This window comes from Nicotiana sylvestris, chromosome 5 (genome assembly GCF_000393655.2).
Source record: "Nicotiana sylvestris chromosome 5, ASM39365v2, whole genome shotgun sequence".
Taxonomy (NCBI): domain Eukaryota; kingdom Viridiplantae; phylum Streptophyta; class Magnoliopsida; order Solanales; family Solanaceae; genus Nicotiana; species Nicotiana sylvestris.
The window spans coordinates 172,903,668-172,916,441 of NC_091061.1; the positions used below are offsets into that span (position 1 = coordinate 172,903,668).

At 35.7% G+C, this 12,774-nt stretch overlaps 2 protein-coding genes across 2 annotated transcripts; both read right to left on the reverse strand.

Moving 5' to 3' along the window:
• Nucleotides 1-5,616: 5,616 nt before the first annotated feature.
• LOC138869666 (uncharacterized) lies at nucleotides 5,617-8,757 on the reverse strand. Its single transcript, XM_070147303.1, has 5 exons — nucleotides 8,273-8,757; nucleotides 7,433-7,823; nucleotides 7,273-7,372; nucleotides 6,587-7,185; nucleotides 5,617-6,060 (listed from the first exon to the last, which is right to left on the reverse strand). Exons 1-5 carry the CDS (start codon nucleotides 8,755-8,757, stop codon nucleotides 5,617-5,619), a joined length of 2,019 nt encoding a protein of 672 aa, XP_070003404.1.
• Nucleotides 8,758-9,672: 915 nt separating this feature from the next.
• LOC104226677 (homeobox-leucine zipper protein ATHB-6-like) lies at nucleotides 9,673-12,560 on the reverse strand. The gene is made up of 3 exons (XM_009778707.2): nucleotides 11,868-12,560; nucleotides 11,199-11,557; nucleotides 9,673-10,622 (listed from the first exon to the last, which is right to left on the reverse strand). The coding sequence occupies exons 1-3, from the start codon at nucleotides 11,929-11,931 to the stop codon at nucleotides 10,017-10,019; spliced, it is 1,029 nt and encodes a 342-aa protein (XP_009777009.1). The 5' UTR covers nucleotides 11,932-12,560; the 3' UTR covers nucleotides 9,673-10,016.
• Between the last annotated feature and the right edge of the window lie 214 nt (nucleotides 12,561-12,774).

Below are 12,774 nucleotides of genomic sequence, written 5' to 3' on the forward strand. Positions count from 1 at the left end.
GCATCTAGTCATTATCAAACAAAAATACAAAAAAGGCCTGTCGTTAAAAGAAAATTCAAAAAATGTGTGTATGTGTGCATCGTTCATTCTCAGCTGTGAGTTAACCATTTTTATTTTTATTTTATGTTAAATTGTTATAGGTGCTAACCAATATGTGTGTAAGTTTATTTTAATTTTTACAATTTTTAGGAATTTTTAGTTTAATTTGTTGATTTGAAAAAGAGAAAAAAAGAAGAGAAGAAAAGGGAAAATCGGATTGGGCCCCAAAATGAGGCCCAAAGCCAAGGCAAGACCCAGTCCAAACCAGGCCTGCCCAGGCACGCCCCCAAAACGACGCCGTATAGGGCGTTCGATCTGAGCCGTCCGTCCAGGCCAATCCAACGGCTCAGGACCTTTTTCAACAACCCGTGTTCAAACCCGACCCAATAACCAATCCGACCCAACCCCTCACTTAAACCAAACGACCTCGTTTAACTACCAAACGACCCCGTCTCATTTCTCACCATCAGATCCAAGCCGTTGAGATCATTTGATCTAACGGCTCAGATCCAATCCCCTACTCCGTATATAAACCTTCCCTTACACCCACGCCCCCTATACCAACACCCCACCCCTTCGTCCCCAAGTTCAAACCCAGACCTCCCATTAGAAACCCTAGCCGCCCTCGTCTCCCTTGCCATTAAAGCCGGCGGCATGGACGCCGGTGGCCACCTCCTGAACACCCTAGGACCACCTCACTGTCCTGAACACGAATCCACTAACCACGAGCCTCGAATCACTTCCGTTCGTCTCGAATCTTCGTTTGAAGATTTGAGTCGAACCTGGACCTATGCCAAACCATCCCATCTTCATACCAGACACTCCCCTGACCTTCCTCGTGACCAAACCAAACTTGGTTTGGTCCGAATCTACCCACAACTCCCAAAAATCCAGATCTGGAAATCCAGACTTTTGAAACACATGCACCTGGGGAACCCGGCCAGTTTTGACATGGGTTTGAGGTCTAATAGACCTTAATCAAGGTGTTCTCGTGTGAGAACACCCTGATTAAAAGTTTGTTCGGCCTCAGAAGGTCGACGTTGAATCAAGTTTGGGTCTGTTTGATTTAAACATTTTCGGTAAGTTTTTCCTTTCTTTTGTGTTAGTTTTGATTAAGTGGTCAGCATGTTTCGTTGTGTTTGTTTGTTATTTCTGTTATTTTCATCCGGATTTCTTTCTTCCCTGTAAAGGCCTTTTTATTTGGTCGATTGTATTCTGTGTATGACTCTGAATGTACTCTGTGAGTAAACATGATCGTCGATTAGTTTAATCGTCAGATAAGTTGACTCATATAGGCCCCAGTAATTGAACAAAAATTGTCCGATGCCCTTTAGGTCCCTAAATGTATTGTTTATGTGAGCGATCGATTATTACCTGCTATAATTAGTATAGTCGACTCGATAAATGTCGTCGATTAGTTTTCTATAACTAATGAATCGAATGAGCTAATAATGTCGCATCACTAATGAGCCTGTATTGTGATTTGGAATAGGGGCATTACCCATGAATGGTAGTTTGTAACTACATTGTAAACAATTAAAGGCCAGGTCGGGGCAGTTCTGAGATCGAATGTTCAAAGCCCAAAATGCCCTGATGCTGCAATAGGCAAGGCAGTAATAATCCAGGGATAACAAGGGCATTCTGGGGTGTTGAAAAAGACAAAAAAGATTAGTATAAATGGGCTGACAAGTAGGGTACTAATTTAGGATTAAACTAATACCAATGGGGAACAAGACACAAGGGTATGGGGCTTAAAATGAGTAAACAAATGAGCCCATAATTCTGGATTAAACAAAAACCAGGCGTGGGGAATAAAGGGGGGCTGACACCAGAAGATGCTGAGGCATGGGGCTTAAAGGGGTATGGGCAGGCTGCAAGTTGCAGCAAAAAGGGCAGCCTAGCTGCACTGAGTCATTTGGCTTATAAATAGGCCATTTGATAACTTAAAGGTGGACTTTTAGTCTTCAGAAAAGGAGAAAACGAAAGGTTGGAATTTTAGTCTTGAGGCTGGAACTCTTAGTCTAAAGAGAGGTCTAGTGAGCTTAAAGAAAACTGAAAAGTATAAGGCAGTTTCCAATAAACATTGTAACCAAACACTGCCTGAAAGTTGTATAAGAGTGCATATTGGTCAAGCTGTCTTGGCCAAGTTCTATTGTTTGCATTGACTGAGCTGTTTGGGGTTGTTGAACTGGTGGTTTTGCTGCATTGAACACTCAGTTATTGCTGTTGTTTCATTATTCTTTCCTGGGATTGCTGGCTTGGTTTCGACTATCTGTTAGTCCTTGTATTCTGGGAGATATTGTTGGTTATCTGTGGCTGTGGAAAACACTTGGTCTAGTTGGTTATTGCTGTGTTGTTGCTGCGTGTCTGTGTTGCTGCTGTATTTACTGCATACTGCCCAGCTGATCATTTCCTTCTTCTTTTGTCTCTCTATACCAGGTACATGACTAATACTCTGTCAAATGTAATTGGAAAGTTGAGCATGAATACAAAAGAAAAGACCTGAAGAGTGACTTTTATACATAAATTGTTACATTAGACATCATGTACTGTATAATGATTTTCATTTCTGTTTTGACAATGGAAGTAGCCTGTATGCCCAGTATATATCAATGTGGATTAGTTGAATGTTAGTTTATATATGTATGTTGTTAGGTGGAAATATTCCCAATATAATAGGTTGTATCTTAGACTTAGTTTAACTGTGTAGTATATTCTTTAATGTAGGCCAAGCATGAAAACTATCCCCTACTAGTTAATTTCTTTCCCTTTAATAGGCGATCCCTTTATACCACGCCAATAGAACCCAGAACGAGTTCACGGCCTCAACCTCACAAGGGTCGAGCCCAGGTCGAAGACAGACTAGACAGGCCCGCATCGAACGAGCAGTGGCCCAGGTCTGGCCAACCGCGCGTGGGCTGGATTTGGGCCCATGATTATTCGTTTGGCCGACTGTGCACGCAACTTCGGTCCTGATTTTGAAGCATTTCCTAATTACATCACAAACAACTTGCAAGCATATAATTAATTAGGACTATCTACTGTTCTCGATTGATAGAGACGAACACGACAAGAAACGTAGTTGCTATAGGATATCCTTTAAAAAAAATAAGAACGAGATGAGCCTCGACGAAAATAAACAAAACACGCAGATGCGGGGCCCTTGTTAAATGTATATTATTGAAGCATTTAGTTTCCGGGACGGGTTGTTTAGCAAATCTCACAACCCTCCTAAAATAACAATACGTTAGTCTCTTTAGGATGCGCTTTAATAAGCCTTGCCTTCTTAAAAACTCGGGTGCACATTTATGTGACCCAAATCCAAATCTCGACGGATTCGAAATGTATTTCTAATCACGGGTACATTGATTGTGACGTGATCCGAGAGGCATATCCATGACGTCGCTAATTCCTTTTAAAAGTAGAACGAGACGAGCCTCGTCAAAAAATGAAAAATGTACACAGCCACGGGGCCCTCCAACTGTATATATATTAAAACACTTAGAATTCGGGATAGGTCATTTAGCGAATGTTACGGCCCTCCCCAAAACAACCATACGTTAGTTGCTTTAGGCGCGTCTTAAATAATTTATTTTTCTTAATTCGGGTGCACATTTATGTGACCCAAATCCAAATCTCAGCCGAGTCGAGATATATCAATAACCACGGGTGCATTGATGTAGCGTGGTTCGAGATATGTTTTCACGACGTTGCAAGTCCTATAAAAATAACGGTGAACGATAAAAGCGGATAAAAGATAAAATTGGCACATAGGTTCATAATTGTATTAAAAATCAGATAAATAAGCCGAATATAACAGTTGAGCGACCGTGCTAGAACCACGGAACTCGGGAATGCCTAACACCTTCTCCCGGGTTAACAGAATTCCTTATCCGGATTTCTGGTACGCAGACTGTAATATAGAGTCATTATTTTCCTCGATTCGGGATTAAAATTGGTGACTTGGGACACCCTAAATCTCCCAAGTGGCGACTCTGAAATAAATAAACTAATCCCGTTCCGATTGTCCTTTAATTGGAAAAACTCCCTTGCGCCCTCTCGGGTGCGGAAAAAGGAGGTGTGACAATCTTATTATCTATTTGATCTTAGTAGGGCCCTGACCTTCCTCGTCACTACCTAACCGAGGTTAGGCTTGGCACTTACTGAGTACCGATGTGGTGTACTCATGCCTCTTCTGTGCATGTTTTTCATGTGCAGATTCAGGTACCGCTACTCAGGCCTATCATCATTAAGGAGGAGACTACTCTAGAGACTTCGAGGTACATCTGCCGCGTTCGCAGACCGAGAAGTCCCTTTCTATTCCTGCTTTTAGTATTTAGCCCTTTTGTATTTTTTCTATTTTTATTAGACATTCCGGAGTTAGAGCTATATGTTATTGATCTTAGCTTGTGATTCATGGGTTTTCGGGTCTTGGATTTTTGTTTGGTATTGAGAGTTAAATGTGTTGTATGCCGAGCGGTACATTTAAACACTGTTACTACTTTATTTCTGTTTAAATTGTTTACTTCCGTAAATTTTGGTTTTTCTTTCGCAAATTAGGCTTACCTAGTCGTAGAGACTAGGTTCCGTCACGATGGTTCACGGAGGGCGAACCAGGGTCGTGACAGATATGGTGCTCTCCTCTGGGACTATGCTATGCAGAAGATAGACGCCGATACCATAAGCGAGAATAAAGCACCACAAAGATTGCTAGGCAAATCACAGAGTCAGATTCAAAGTTGCAGATAGTGTTAGAGTAGCTTTAGGTGAATGTAGTTTTAGAAGGTTGTTTTAGTTGAATACTATTTTTTGAATAGTTTTTTGGTGAAGATGGTATTCAGTTAGAAAAATCCATGTTTTAATCACTTTATCAACATTGTTCATATATGACCATTGCAACTTTTCAATCTATGTTTTATTGTTTTGTTCATAAGTATTCATACTTAGTCTACAGTTTCTATTCATATGTATCTTACAGGATATATTCATATGTATTCAACAGGGCGTATAAGTATGTATTAAGATTCAGTCACTTTGTATGTATATCAAAGTCAGAAACTGTATATTACAGGTTTATACGTATGTACTCAACTTGATGTATTTATTTTACTTAAGCAGGTTATATTCATATTTATACAAATCTATAAATAATTGTATTCATTTGATTTTATTTGTATAGTCAAGGCAGACACAATGTATAAGACAATTTATATTTTTGTATGTATTCAACATTGTATATTAGTATGTAATCAGCTCCTCACGTGTGTTATATCTAAATCAGAGACTGAATAATACAATTGTTGTAATTATATATTCAGCAGATTGTATATGTATTTATTGAAATTGTTATATAGTTGTATTCAGATGTATTGTGGTTGGTTATGTATATACAACTCAGCCACTGTCTATGATAGATTGTCTAAGTATCTGTTGAAAGGTTGTATTCGAATGTATTTAACACAATACTACAACTAACTAGTACACTGGATATATTCATTTAAAGGTTCAAAATGTATTATTTCACAATGTCATTAGAAGTAATTACAAATCGTTGGAGCACTAGTACATGCCAGAGTGTTAACTAAATCCTACGTGGAGCATTTCTACACGTTCGCTTATTATGTCCTCTCTGCCCATATATGCAACATGAATATTGATTTTTCGGCTGTAGCAATTCACTGAAAGGATTATCGCGCTTCTTCTTTGGCCTTCCAGGAGGTCTTTTCCATTTGGGGGTAATACAACTTCCTCTGCAACATGTGCTGGTATATTCCATTCATTTCTGTCCGGTAGCGGGTACATAGGCACATCGTATGTCATTACAACAGAATTCGGTTTGTAATAGTTAGAGCAATAATCTTCTGGCATTAGAAACTTGCTCTTCAATACAACCCAATCATGTGGGCATGGTAACTCATCAACTTGGAACCTCCCGCAAACGCATTTTCTCTCTAACAGGTAGACGGTGTAATTCCTCCCTCCATCAGTAACCATATGTAAGTATTCAGTCGATGGTATCACCTATATTTAAACATAGACCTATAAGTTTTGAGCATATATAAACAAAAAAATTCATTTATATACCATAGAATAGACGAATTAAATATACAACAGGATGAATTAAATCAAATATGTACTGAATACAAACATATTTCTGTATGTATAATGCAGAATTATTAAGTTAAATAATGCATCATATATGCATAATGCATAAATATTTCAGTTAAACAAATGAATTTCTATATGTATAATGCAGAATTATTCTGTTAAATACAACTAAAATGTTTGAATACAGAAGAATACATCATTTATGTAGACTGGAAAATTATAAACTATAATTACGTCTTATCTTATGAATACATTGTTATACATCTAAAATCTGGTTAACTTTAGGCAGTTGAAAAGAAACAAAAACATTATAGGACTTTGCATGATAATACAATTGAATACATCTATCTTAAAAAAGGTATAAATTATTTCAGAAAACATTAAGCTATCTAAAGAAAGAGCTAAATATATGATACAATTACATTACAATAAAATTTACAGTCATGCGTGTAGACATTGCCTCATTCAAAGTCAGCATCTCCTGGTATTTTTTTCCAAGCGTTGTGTAAGTTTGTGTAGCTTCTTTGCGGTTACTGCAATTCCAATGTCCAAACATCTTTTTAACTTCTTCGAGGAAGTCGTATATTGGCAATTCCCTTGCTGACACTAGTGCGACATTGATTGACTCAACAATATTTGACGTCATGGTCCATCCACTGTTAACGGGTGCATACAACCTAACCCACTTTTCGTATCCAGCTGACTCTAAGTATTCTTTCACCCTAATATCTACCTTCTCCATCAGACTGTCAACAGCTTGTGTGTATGCTTTTGCCATCGAGAAGTATATCTCGCTCAACTTTGCATGGCTCTTTTTGAATTTCTTATATACGTTGTTCCGTAGATGCCATATACAGGCAAAATGCGGTACATCTGGATACACTCTCGATATAGATTTAATGATACTTTCATTTCTATCTGAAACGATGCACATGTTTTTCCTATCACCGTATGCTATCTTGAATTGCTCAAAGAACCACGTCCAAGCAGCATCGTTCTCTAAATCAATAACACCATATGCTAGTGGCAATATATGACCTGTAAAGACAATTGCATACATATTTTTAAAATATGTATTTCAATCTTTACAATTTTAACAAAATTTATTATAATTCACGTACTCACCTGCACCATCCAACGTGCTGGCCGAGACGACTGTCCCGGTGTAGTAAGATTTTAGGTGACTTCCATCCACAACCATAATGGGTCTACAATGATCAAACCCCTTTATAAAAACATACAAATATATATACACATACATGAACTCATTTTTGGGTAATTTTACCATTCTAATGTGCGAACCTGGATATGTCTTATCCATTGTATATAAGTATCCTGGTAATTTTTTGTATGAATCAGTCGGTTCACCTCTCAAAAAATTCATTGCATTTTCTTTAGCCCGCCACACCAACATGTAACTAACATCTACATCTAAATCTGATTTTACATCATCAATTATATCCTTTGGGGTGTATTTCCTCTTATGATTAGTAAGCTTTGGCCTAATCATACCACCTATAAGGTTGCCACTTGTCTGTCGCTGCTCATACACCTTGTCCTTCAACGTACATGTATGCTTATCAATGAACTCTCTCACTTTGAATAGTTCTAATTTGTTAATGCTCGAAGCCTTAAACCTCCCTTCACAATCTTCTGACATACATAATAATGCATAGCTGCAAAGAATTTATTATTATACATATGATTAACATAAATGCTTACAAAAAATCACTCATATACACATGAATACAAATACGGCTATAGTTATTTGTGCAAATAATACAACTGAATACACTTATAACTATGCATACATTTGCATACAACTAGTAAACCAAAGAGAAAAACAATGAGAGCCACTGTAATAAGTTTATACCATTAAAATACAGAAGAATACATGTATTTGAAGATCATAAAATACTAGTTAACCACATCAGTGAAGATCAATTATCTTACAAATATGCATAAACACATCAACATATAACTTACAACTCCAACCATAAATACAAGATACGACAAAAATAAAGAATAATAAAATATACTCAAACCTGATAGAATTAGACCTATCAACTCAGAATTGAAACTAATGCTCCATCACCTCTTTCAATGTAGCCTTATCCTTATATACTTGTCCACCATAACCTTCCTTTGATTAGTTTTTGAAATTATCAAATTCTTGTCCAGTTCGAACACCCCAATTGCTTGTCCTGAACTGACAAAATCTAGAGCAAGTGTATCATCTGTATCAGAATCATACATTTGAACTGCTTCGTCTATTTGCAAAATGTAGCCTTGAATTAAACTACCTCCGGATACAAGTTCTTTTTCAATAGTTATTATGCACAAAGGATACCTCCCGAATTCTCTATTCTCTTTTTTCAACTCTACATACACCCTGTAACCTATATCATTGTGTATTTCCATTGGCGTGCAATTTTCTTCTACTTTGTATTGAATTTTAATGGACTTTGAGCTCAAATCTATGCCTAGTTGAACCAAATCACTATACGATGCATACTCCTTTACCAGTATTCCCTCAATTGAATAATCGACGTAATTGCTCTCAATGTTCCACTTGCCAGAATGCCTCAACAACACTGTTAAACTTGTCATATGTATACAATTGTTTCAATAGCAATTTTTTGTTGTTGAAAAGAGAATTGGGTACGCGGAACCACAAAATAAAGGGAGAACTTAAACTCCAGATGTTGCTCTGCTTTAGGTTATTTTTTCCGATTTGAAAAACTTTCGTTAATGGAGGAATTTAGATTTATCGTGCAATAGTTTGTATTAGTTGAGTTATATTAGGAGAATATCAGATAAATTGATTTCCTTTTCGTTTTAAACCAGTTGAAAGGTCCATATTTTACACAAAAAATGTTACTGTATTTTTGAATACACCTCGTAAATATAGTTGAATACATATGAAGATTAGCTAGACTTTCCTGATTCACGCTTATTTTTGCTACTGTATTCATGAATACATTAAGTTAAATACATCAAATACACGTAAAAGGTATCTATAACACGTAATATAGCAAATGGTATCTATAGATGGCTAATTACTACTAAAAGAAAGTGTTTTATGACAATTTCTCTAAAATCAAACACTTAAAAGAGTAACACCAAATTGTTACATATTATAGTTTTTCATATTTAATGATCATATAGTTTAAACCTATTATACTTAAATTTATTTTACAAAAGCAAAGAAATGAATTCTTTTTTTAAAATATAAAGGATAAATGTGTGAAAGCGACTATCAAGAATGGAATGAAAATGAATCCCTTCGTGTTGAATCAAAAATTTCGGGATTGAGTCTTCTGGATGGGCCAATGAATTTTCGGAGTGAATCACTAAAGAAATGAATCACTAAAGAAAAATTAACCTAAATAACCGTTCATCCAACCATTAAAAAAAAGGCAAAATTGTGTCTCAGTTAGAAGCCAGAGTCATACCTTAGTAATAACATTATGGTTTTTATTTTCCCTTTATGCATTGGAAAAAAGCTATTAAATCACTCAAATATAGAATGCATGAATATACTTTTAGCCACTTTTATTTGCCATAACAGGAATTCTTCTTCTTCCCATTTTTACTTAGTTTTTTCCTCTCCCCTTAACAGTAAAAAAAGATCAGATCTTTGGGAACACTTCTGATCCAACTCACACTCTTCCTTCTTTCCTCACCCCTACCACCTACCCCACCTGAGCCACCCCCCTCCTCCTTCACCCCCACTCCACTAGGGCAAAATCCAAAAACTTCAGTTTTTCTTTTTTCATATCTGGACATTTACCCATTAGGCCATTTACTGTACTGATGTTTGCACTTATAGCCACTATACAAAAATTTGATCCCAAAAGACATTTCCTTTATTCTTTCCAATTCCAATCCTCAGGACAGTACCATTGAAGTGTAGGAGCTTGTTCATCTGTGAAAAGAGTACTGCAAGATTCTTCACCATTGAAAAAATTATGCTCCTCCATTTTCACATACTGTTGTGGCTGGTAGTAATTATTATTACCCTTTTGGCCATCTCCAAGATTTGATTTTGAACTTGATTCTGTGAATTGGAAGCAAAAATTCAATGAAGTTGAAGATCCATTTCCATTTCCATTTCCATTTGTTGAAATCAAGAAAGCACCAGATGAAGAAATAGCAGCAGCATTTGGACTGTTATCTTCATTCAAGATTGCACTTGAATCACTATCTGAAGATCCATCTTTGAAATTATCACCAAAAATATTGGTAGATGTAGCAGCAGCAGCAACATTAAAATTCTCAAAATTGATTTCTTCTTCTTCATCATCTTCTTCAAAATTTTCAAGAAAATTATTATTGTTGTTGTCGTTATCATTTGGCTTGCTCTGCTCAATCACTTTGTTGTCATCACTTTCAGACTCCATAGCCTCTTCTTTCACTGCAACACCTTTGCTTTCTCCATTCTCAGTATACACCTTTGATTTCAGCTCAAGAATCTAAAAACACCCCATTAAAAAAGACACAAAAATCAGCACAAAAACCCTTAAAGATTCAAACTTTATGAATATCTAGTACTTTTACAGACCAACTAATGCTTATACATAGATTTAATCGTGTAACAATCTAATAAGTAACTTGATTTAGTAAATATTTGTACAACATAAGGGATAGAACTTAATCTAGCTATGCTATATGTTTTATATCAAGAATTAACTATTAACTTATGTGGAATAAAGATTTCAACTTTCTTGATTCTGAATTTTAAAACAATGACTTTAAGGGGTAATAACTAGGTTCTAAATGTGATATTTGTATATATTTAATAAATTTCGTAACACCTATTTGAACAAAAGTTACTAGGTGAACTTATAGCTAAGCTTCTAGCTCCGCCCCTGTTTACGGTGTAAAGAATTTATACATGATTTCCTAACATGTCATAACAAGAAAGAATTCTTTTAAGGTTGCCAATCTCGCTTTTTATGAATAGTTTCATATATTTATCTTCTACGTAAACTACTATGCTAAAAATCGTTACACTATATGTGTATACAAGTTAAAACTCATTATATTACCTCTTTCAAGAGAGCTTCATTGTCATGTTTGAGAGATTCATAATTATGTTTGAGGGCATCAAAATTGGATTTAAGAACACCATAATCTCTCTCTAATTGCTTTGTTTTCCAACGAGCACGTCTGTTTTGAAACCAAACAGCAACTTGTCTAGGTTGCAAACCTAGTTCTTGAGCCAACTTCACTTTCCTTTCAGGTTCAAGTTTATTTTCAACTTCAAAATTTTTCTCTAAAGCTTTTACTTGTTCAACACTTAGTCTTCTTTTCTTCTCAGAAATATGACCAGATTCTTCAATACATCCTTCTTCATCTAATAACATAGACTGAAAGTCCCTTGTTGAATACACATGGTTTTGCTCATCTAAAATAATAAAAAGAATTATTAGAAAAAAGACATGAAATAAAGAGTGCAACATAATTGCCTTGAGAAAAGCTAAAAATGGAAAGATATGAACAGAATGGTATAAAGAGTGAAGCATAAAAACTTACTATAACAGGAAAGGTAAAAAAAACCATGTTCTTGATTTAATAAAAAGATTCAATTTTTATATTATCCCATTAGTTTCTTTATAGCTAAAACTGGGAATTGGAGCTTGGAAAAAAGTTTAAAAAATACCATTAAAAAGGAAAGAAAAAAAAGTTTAAAACTTTAAGCAAATTATAACAAGTACCTGTAGTATTTGGACACATGGACATCAAAGCACCCAAAGAATCAGAACTACAAGGTCTTTTCATAATTGATGATCCAAAGTTCAATATATCTGTTTCTTTTTTTGGGATCAAAGTTCAGTTCTTGAATTCTTAAGCTTATTTAGTGAGCAGAGTAACTGTACAAAAACTGAGAAACAGAGCTGAAAAAGTGAGAAGCTAAGAGCAAGCTTTAAGTTTGAGTTCTTGTCCTATTTTTTTGTTTGGTTTTTCACTTATAAAAAGAAGACATGAGAACAGAGACTTTCACTACTAAAACCAACCAAAATAGAAGAGTTTTGAGTGAAAGTATTGATTTTGTGCAAACCATTTTTCTCTCTAAATACCAAAGTTTCATTTTTCTCTTTTTTATATTCCTCCTCAACTTCACTACCCATCAAGAAAGAGGAAAAAAGGCTATTTTTGCAAAGAAAAAAGGCTCATCAAGAAAGGGGGAAAAAGACTATTTTTGCAAAGAAAAAAGGGCTAAGTTTTACACTCTTTTTTTGTTCCTCAATATTTACATGATAATTTAAATGAAATCTTGAATACTCATTAAGGTTTTGAAGGTGATGAGTCTAAAGATTGGTTCATCTACAAAAGGAAAATTTTGAGGAGAGAGAGAGGAGAAGAAAATTGGGAGAGTTAAAACTAGTTGAGAAAAACCAGCTGGCCCTGCTTACAATACTTTCTCTCACTTTAAATAAAACCAAAACTTGAGTCAGATGTAGGGTTAGAATCTGACTGGGGTTAGGTGCACTTGTATTTTTGAGGGGCTAAATGAAATGAACTCCAAATTCAACCCAAATGTAATTTGATTTCTAGTCCACCGTCCACTGGCTATACCTGTAAACTCGAACGTGTGAGGAGATATTTTGTCCACAGGCTATA

Excerpts from the sequence above, each read along its gene's own strand:
- LOC138869666 (XM_070147303.1), bottom strand. The coding sequence starts at position 8,757 with ATGACAAGTTTAACAGTGTTGTTGAGGCATTCTGGCAAGTGGAACATT. Across the intron at positions 7,373-7,432 it reads CAGGTTCGCACATTAGAATG|GGGTTTGATCATTGTAGACC; the intron begins GTAAAATTACCC and ends GTTTTTATAAAG. Across the intron at positions 6,061-6,586 it reads CAATGTCTACACGCATGACT|GTGATACCATCGACTGAATA; the intron begins GTAAATTTTATT and ends GTTTAAATATAG.
- LOC104226677 (XM_009778707.2), bottom strand. The coding sequence starts at position 11,931 with ATGAAAAGACCTTGTAGTTCTGATTCTTTGGGTGCTTTGATGTCCATG. Across the intron at positions 11,558-11,867 it reads CATGTGTCCAAATACTACAG|ATGAGCAAAACCATGTGTAT; the intron begins GTACTTGTTATA and ends TTATTATTTTAG. Across the intron at positions 10,623-11,198 it reads ATGAAGCTCTCTTGAAAGAG|ATTCTTGAGCTGAAATCAAA; the intron begins GTAATATAATGA and ends GGGTGTTTTTAG.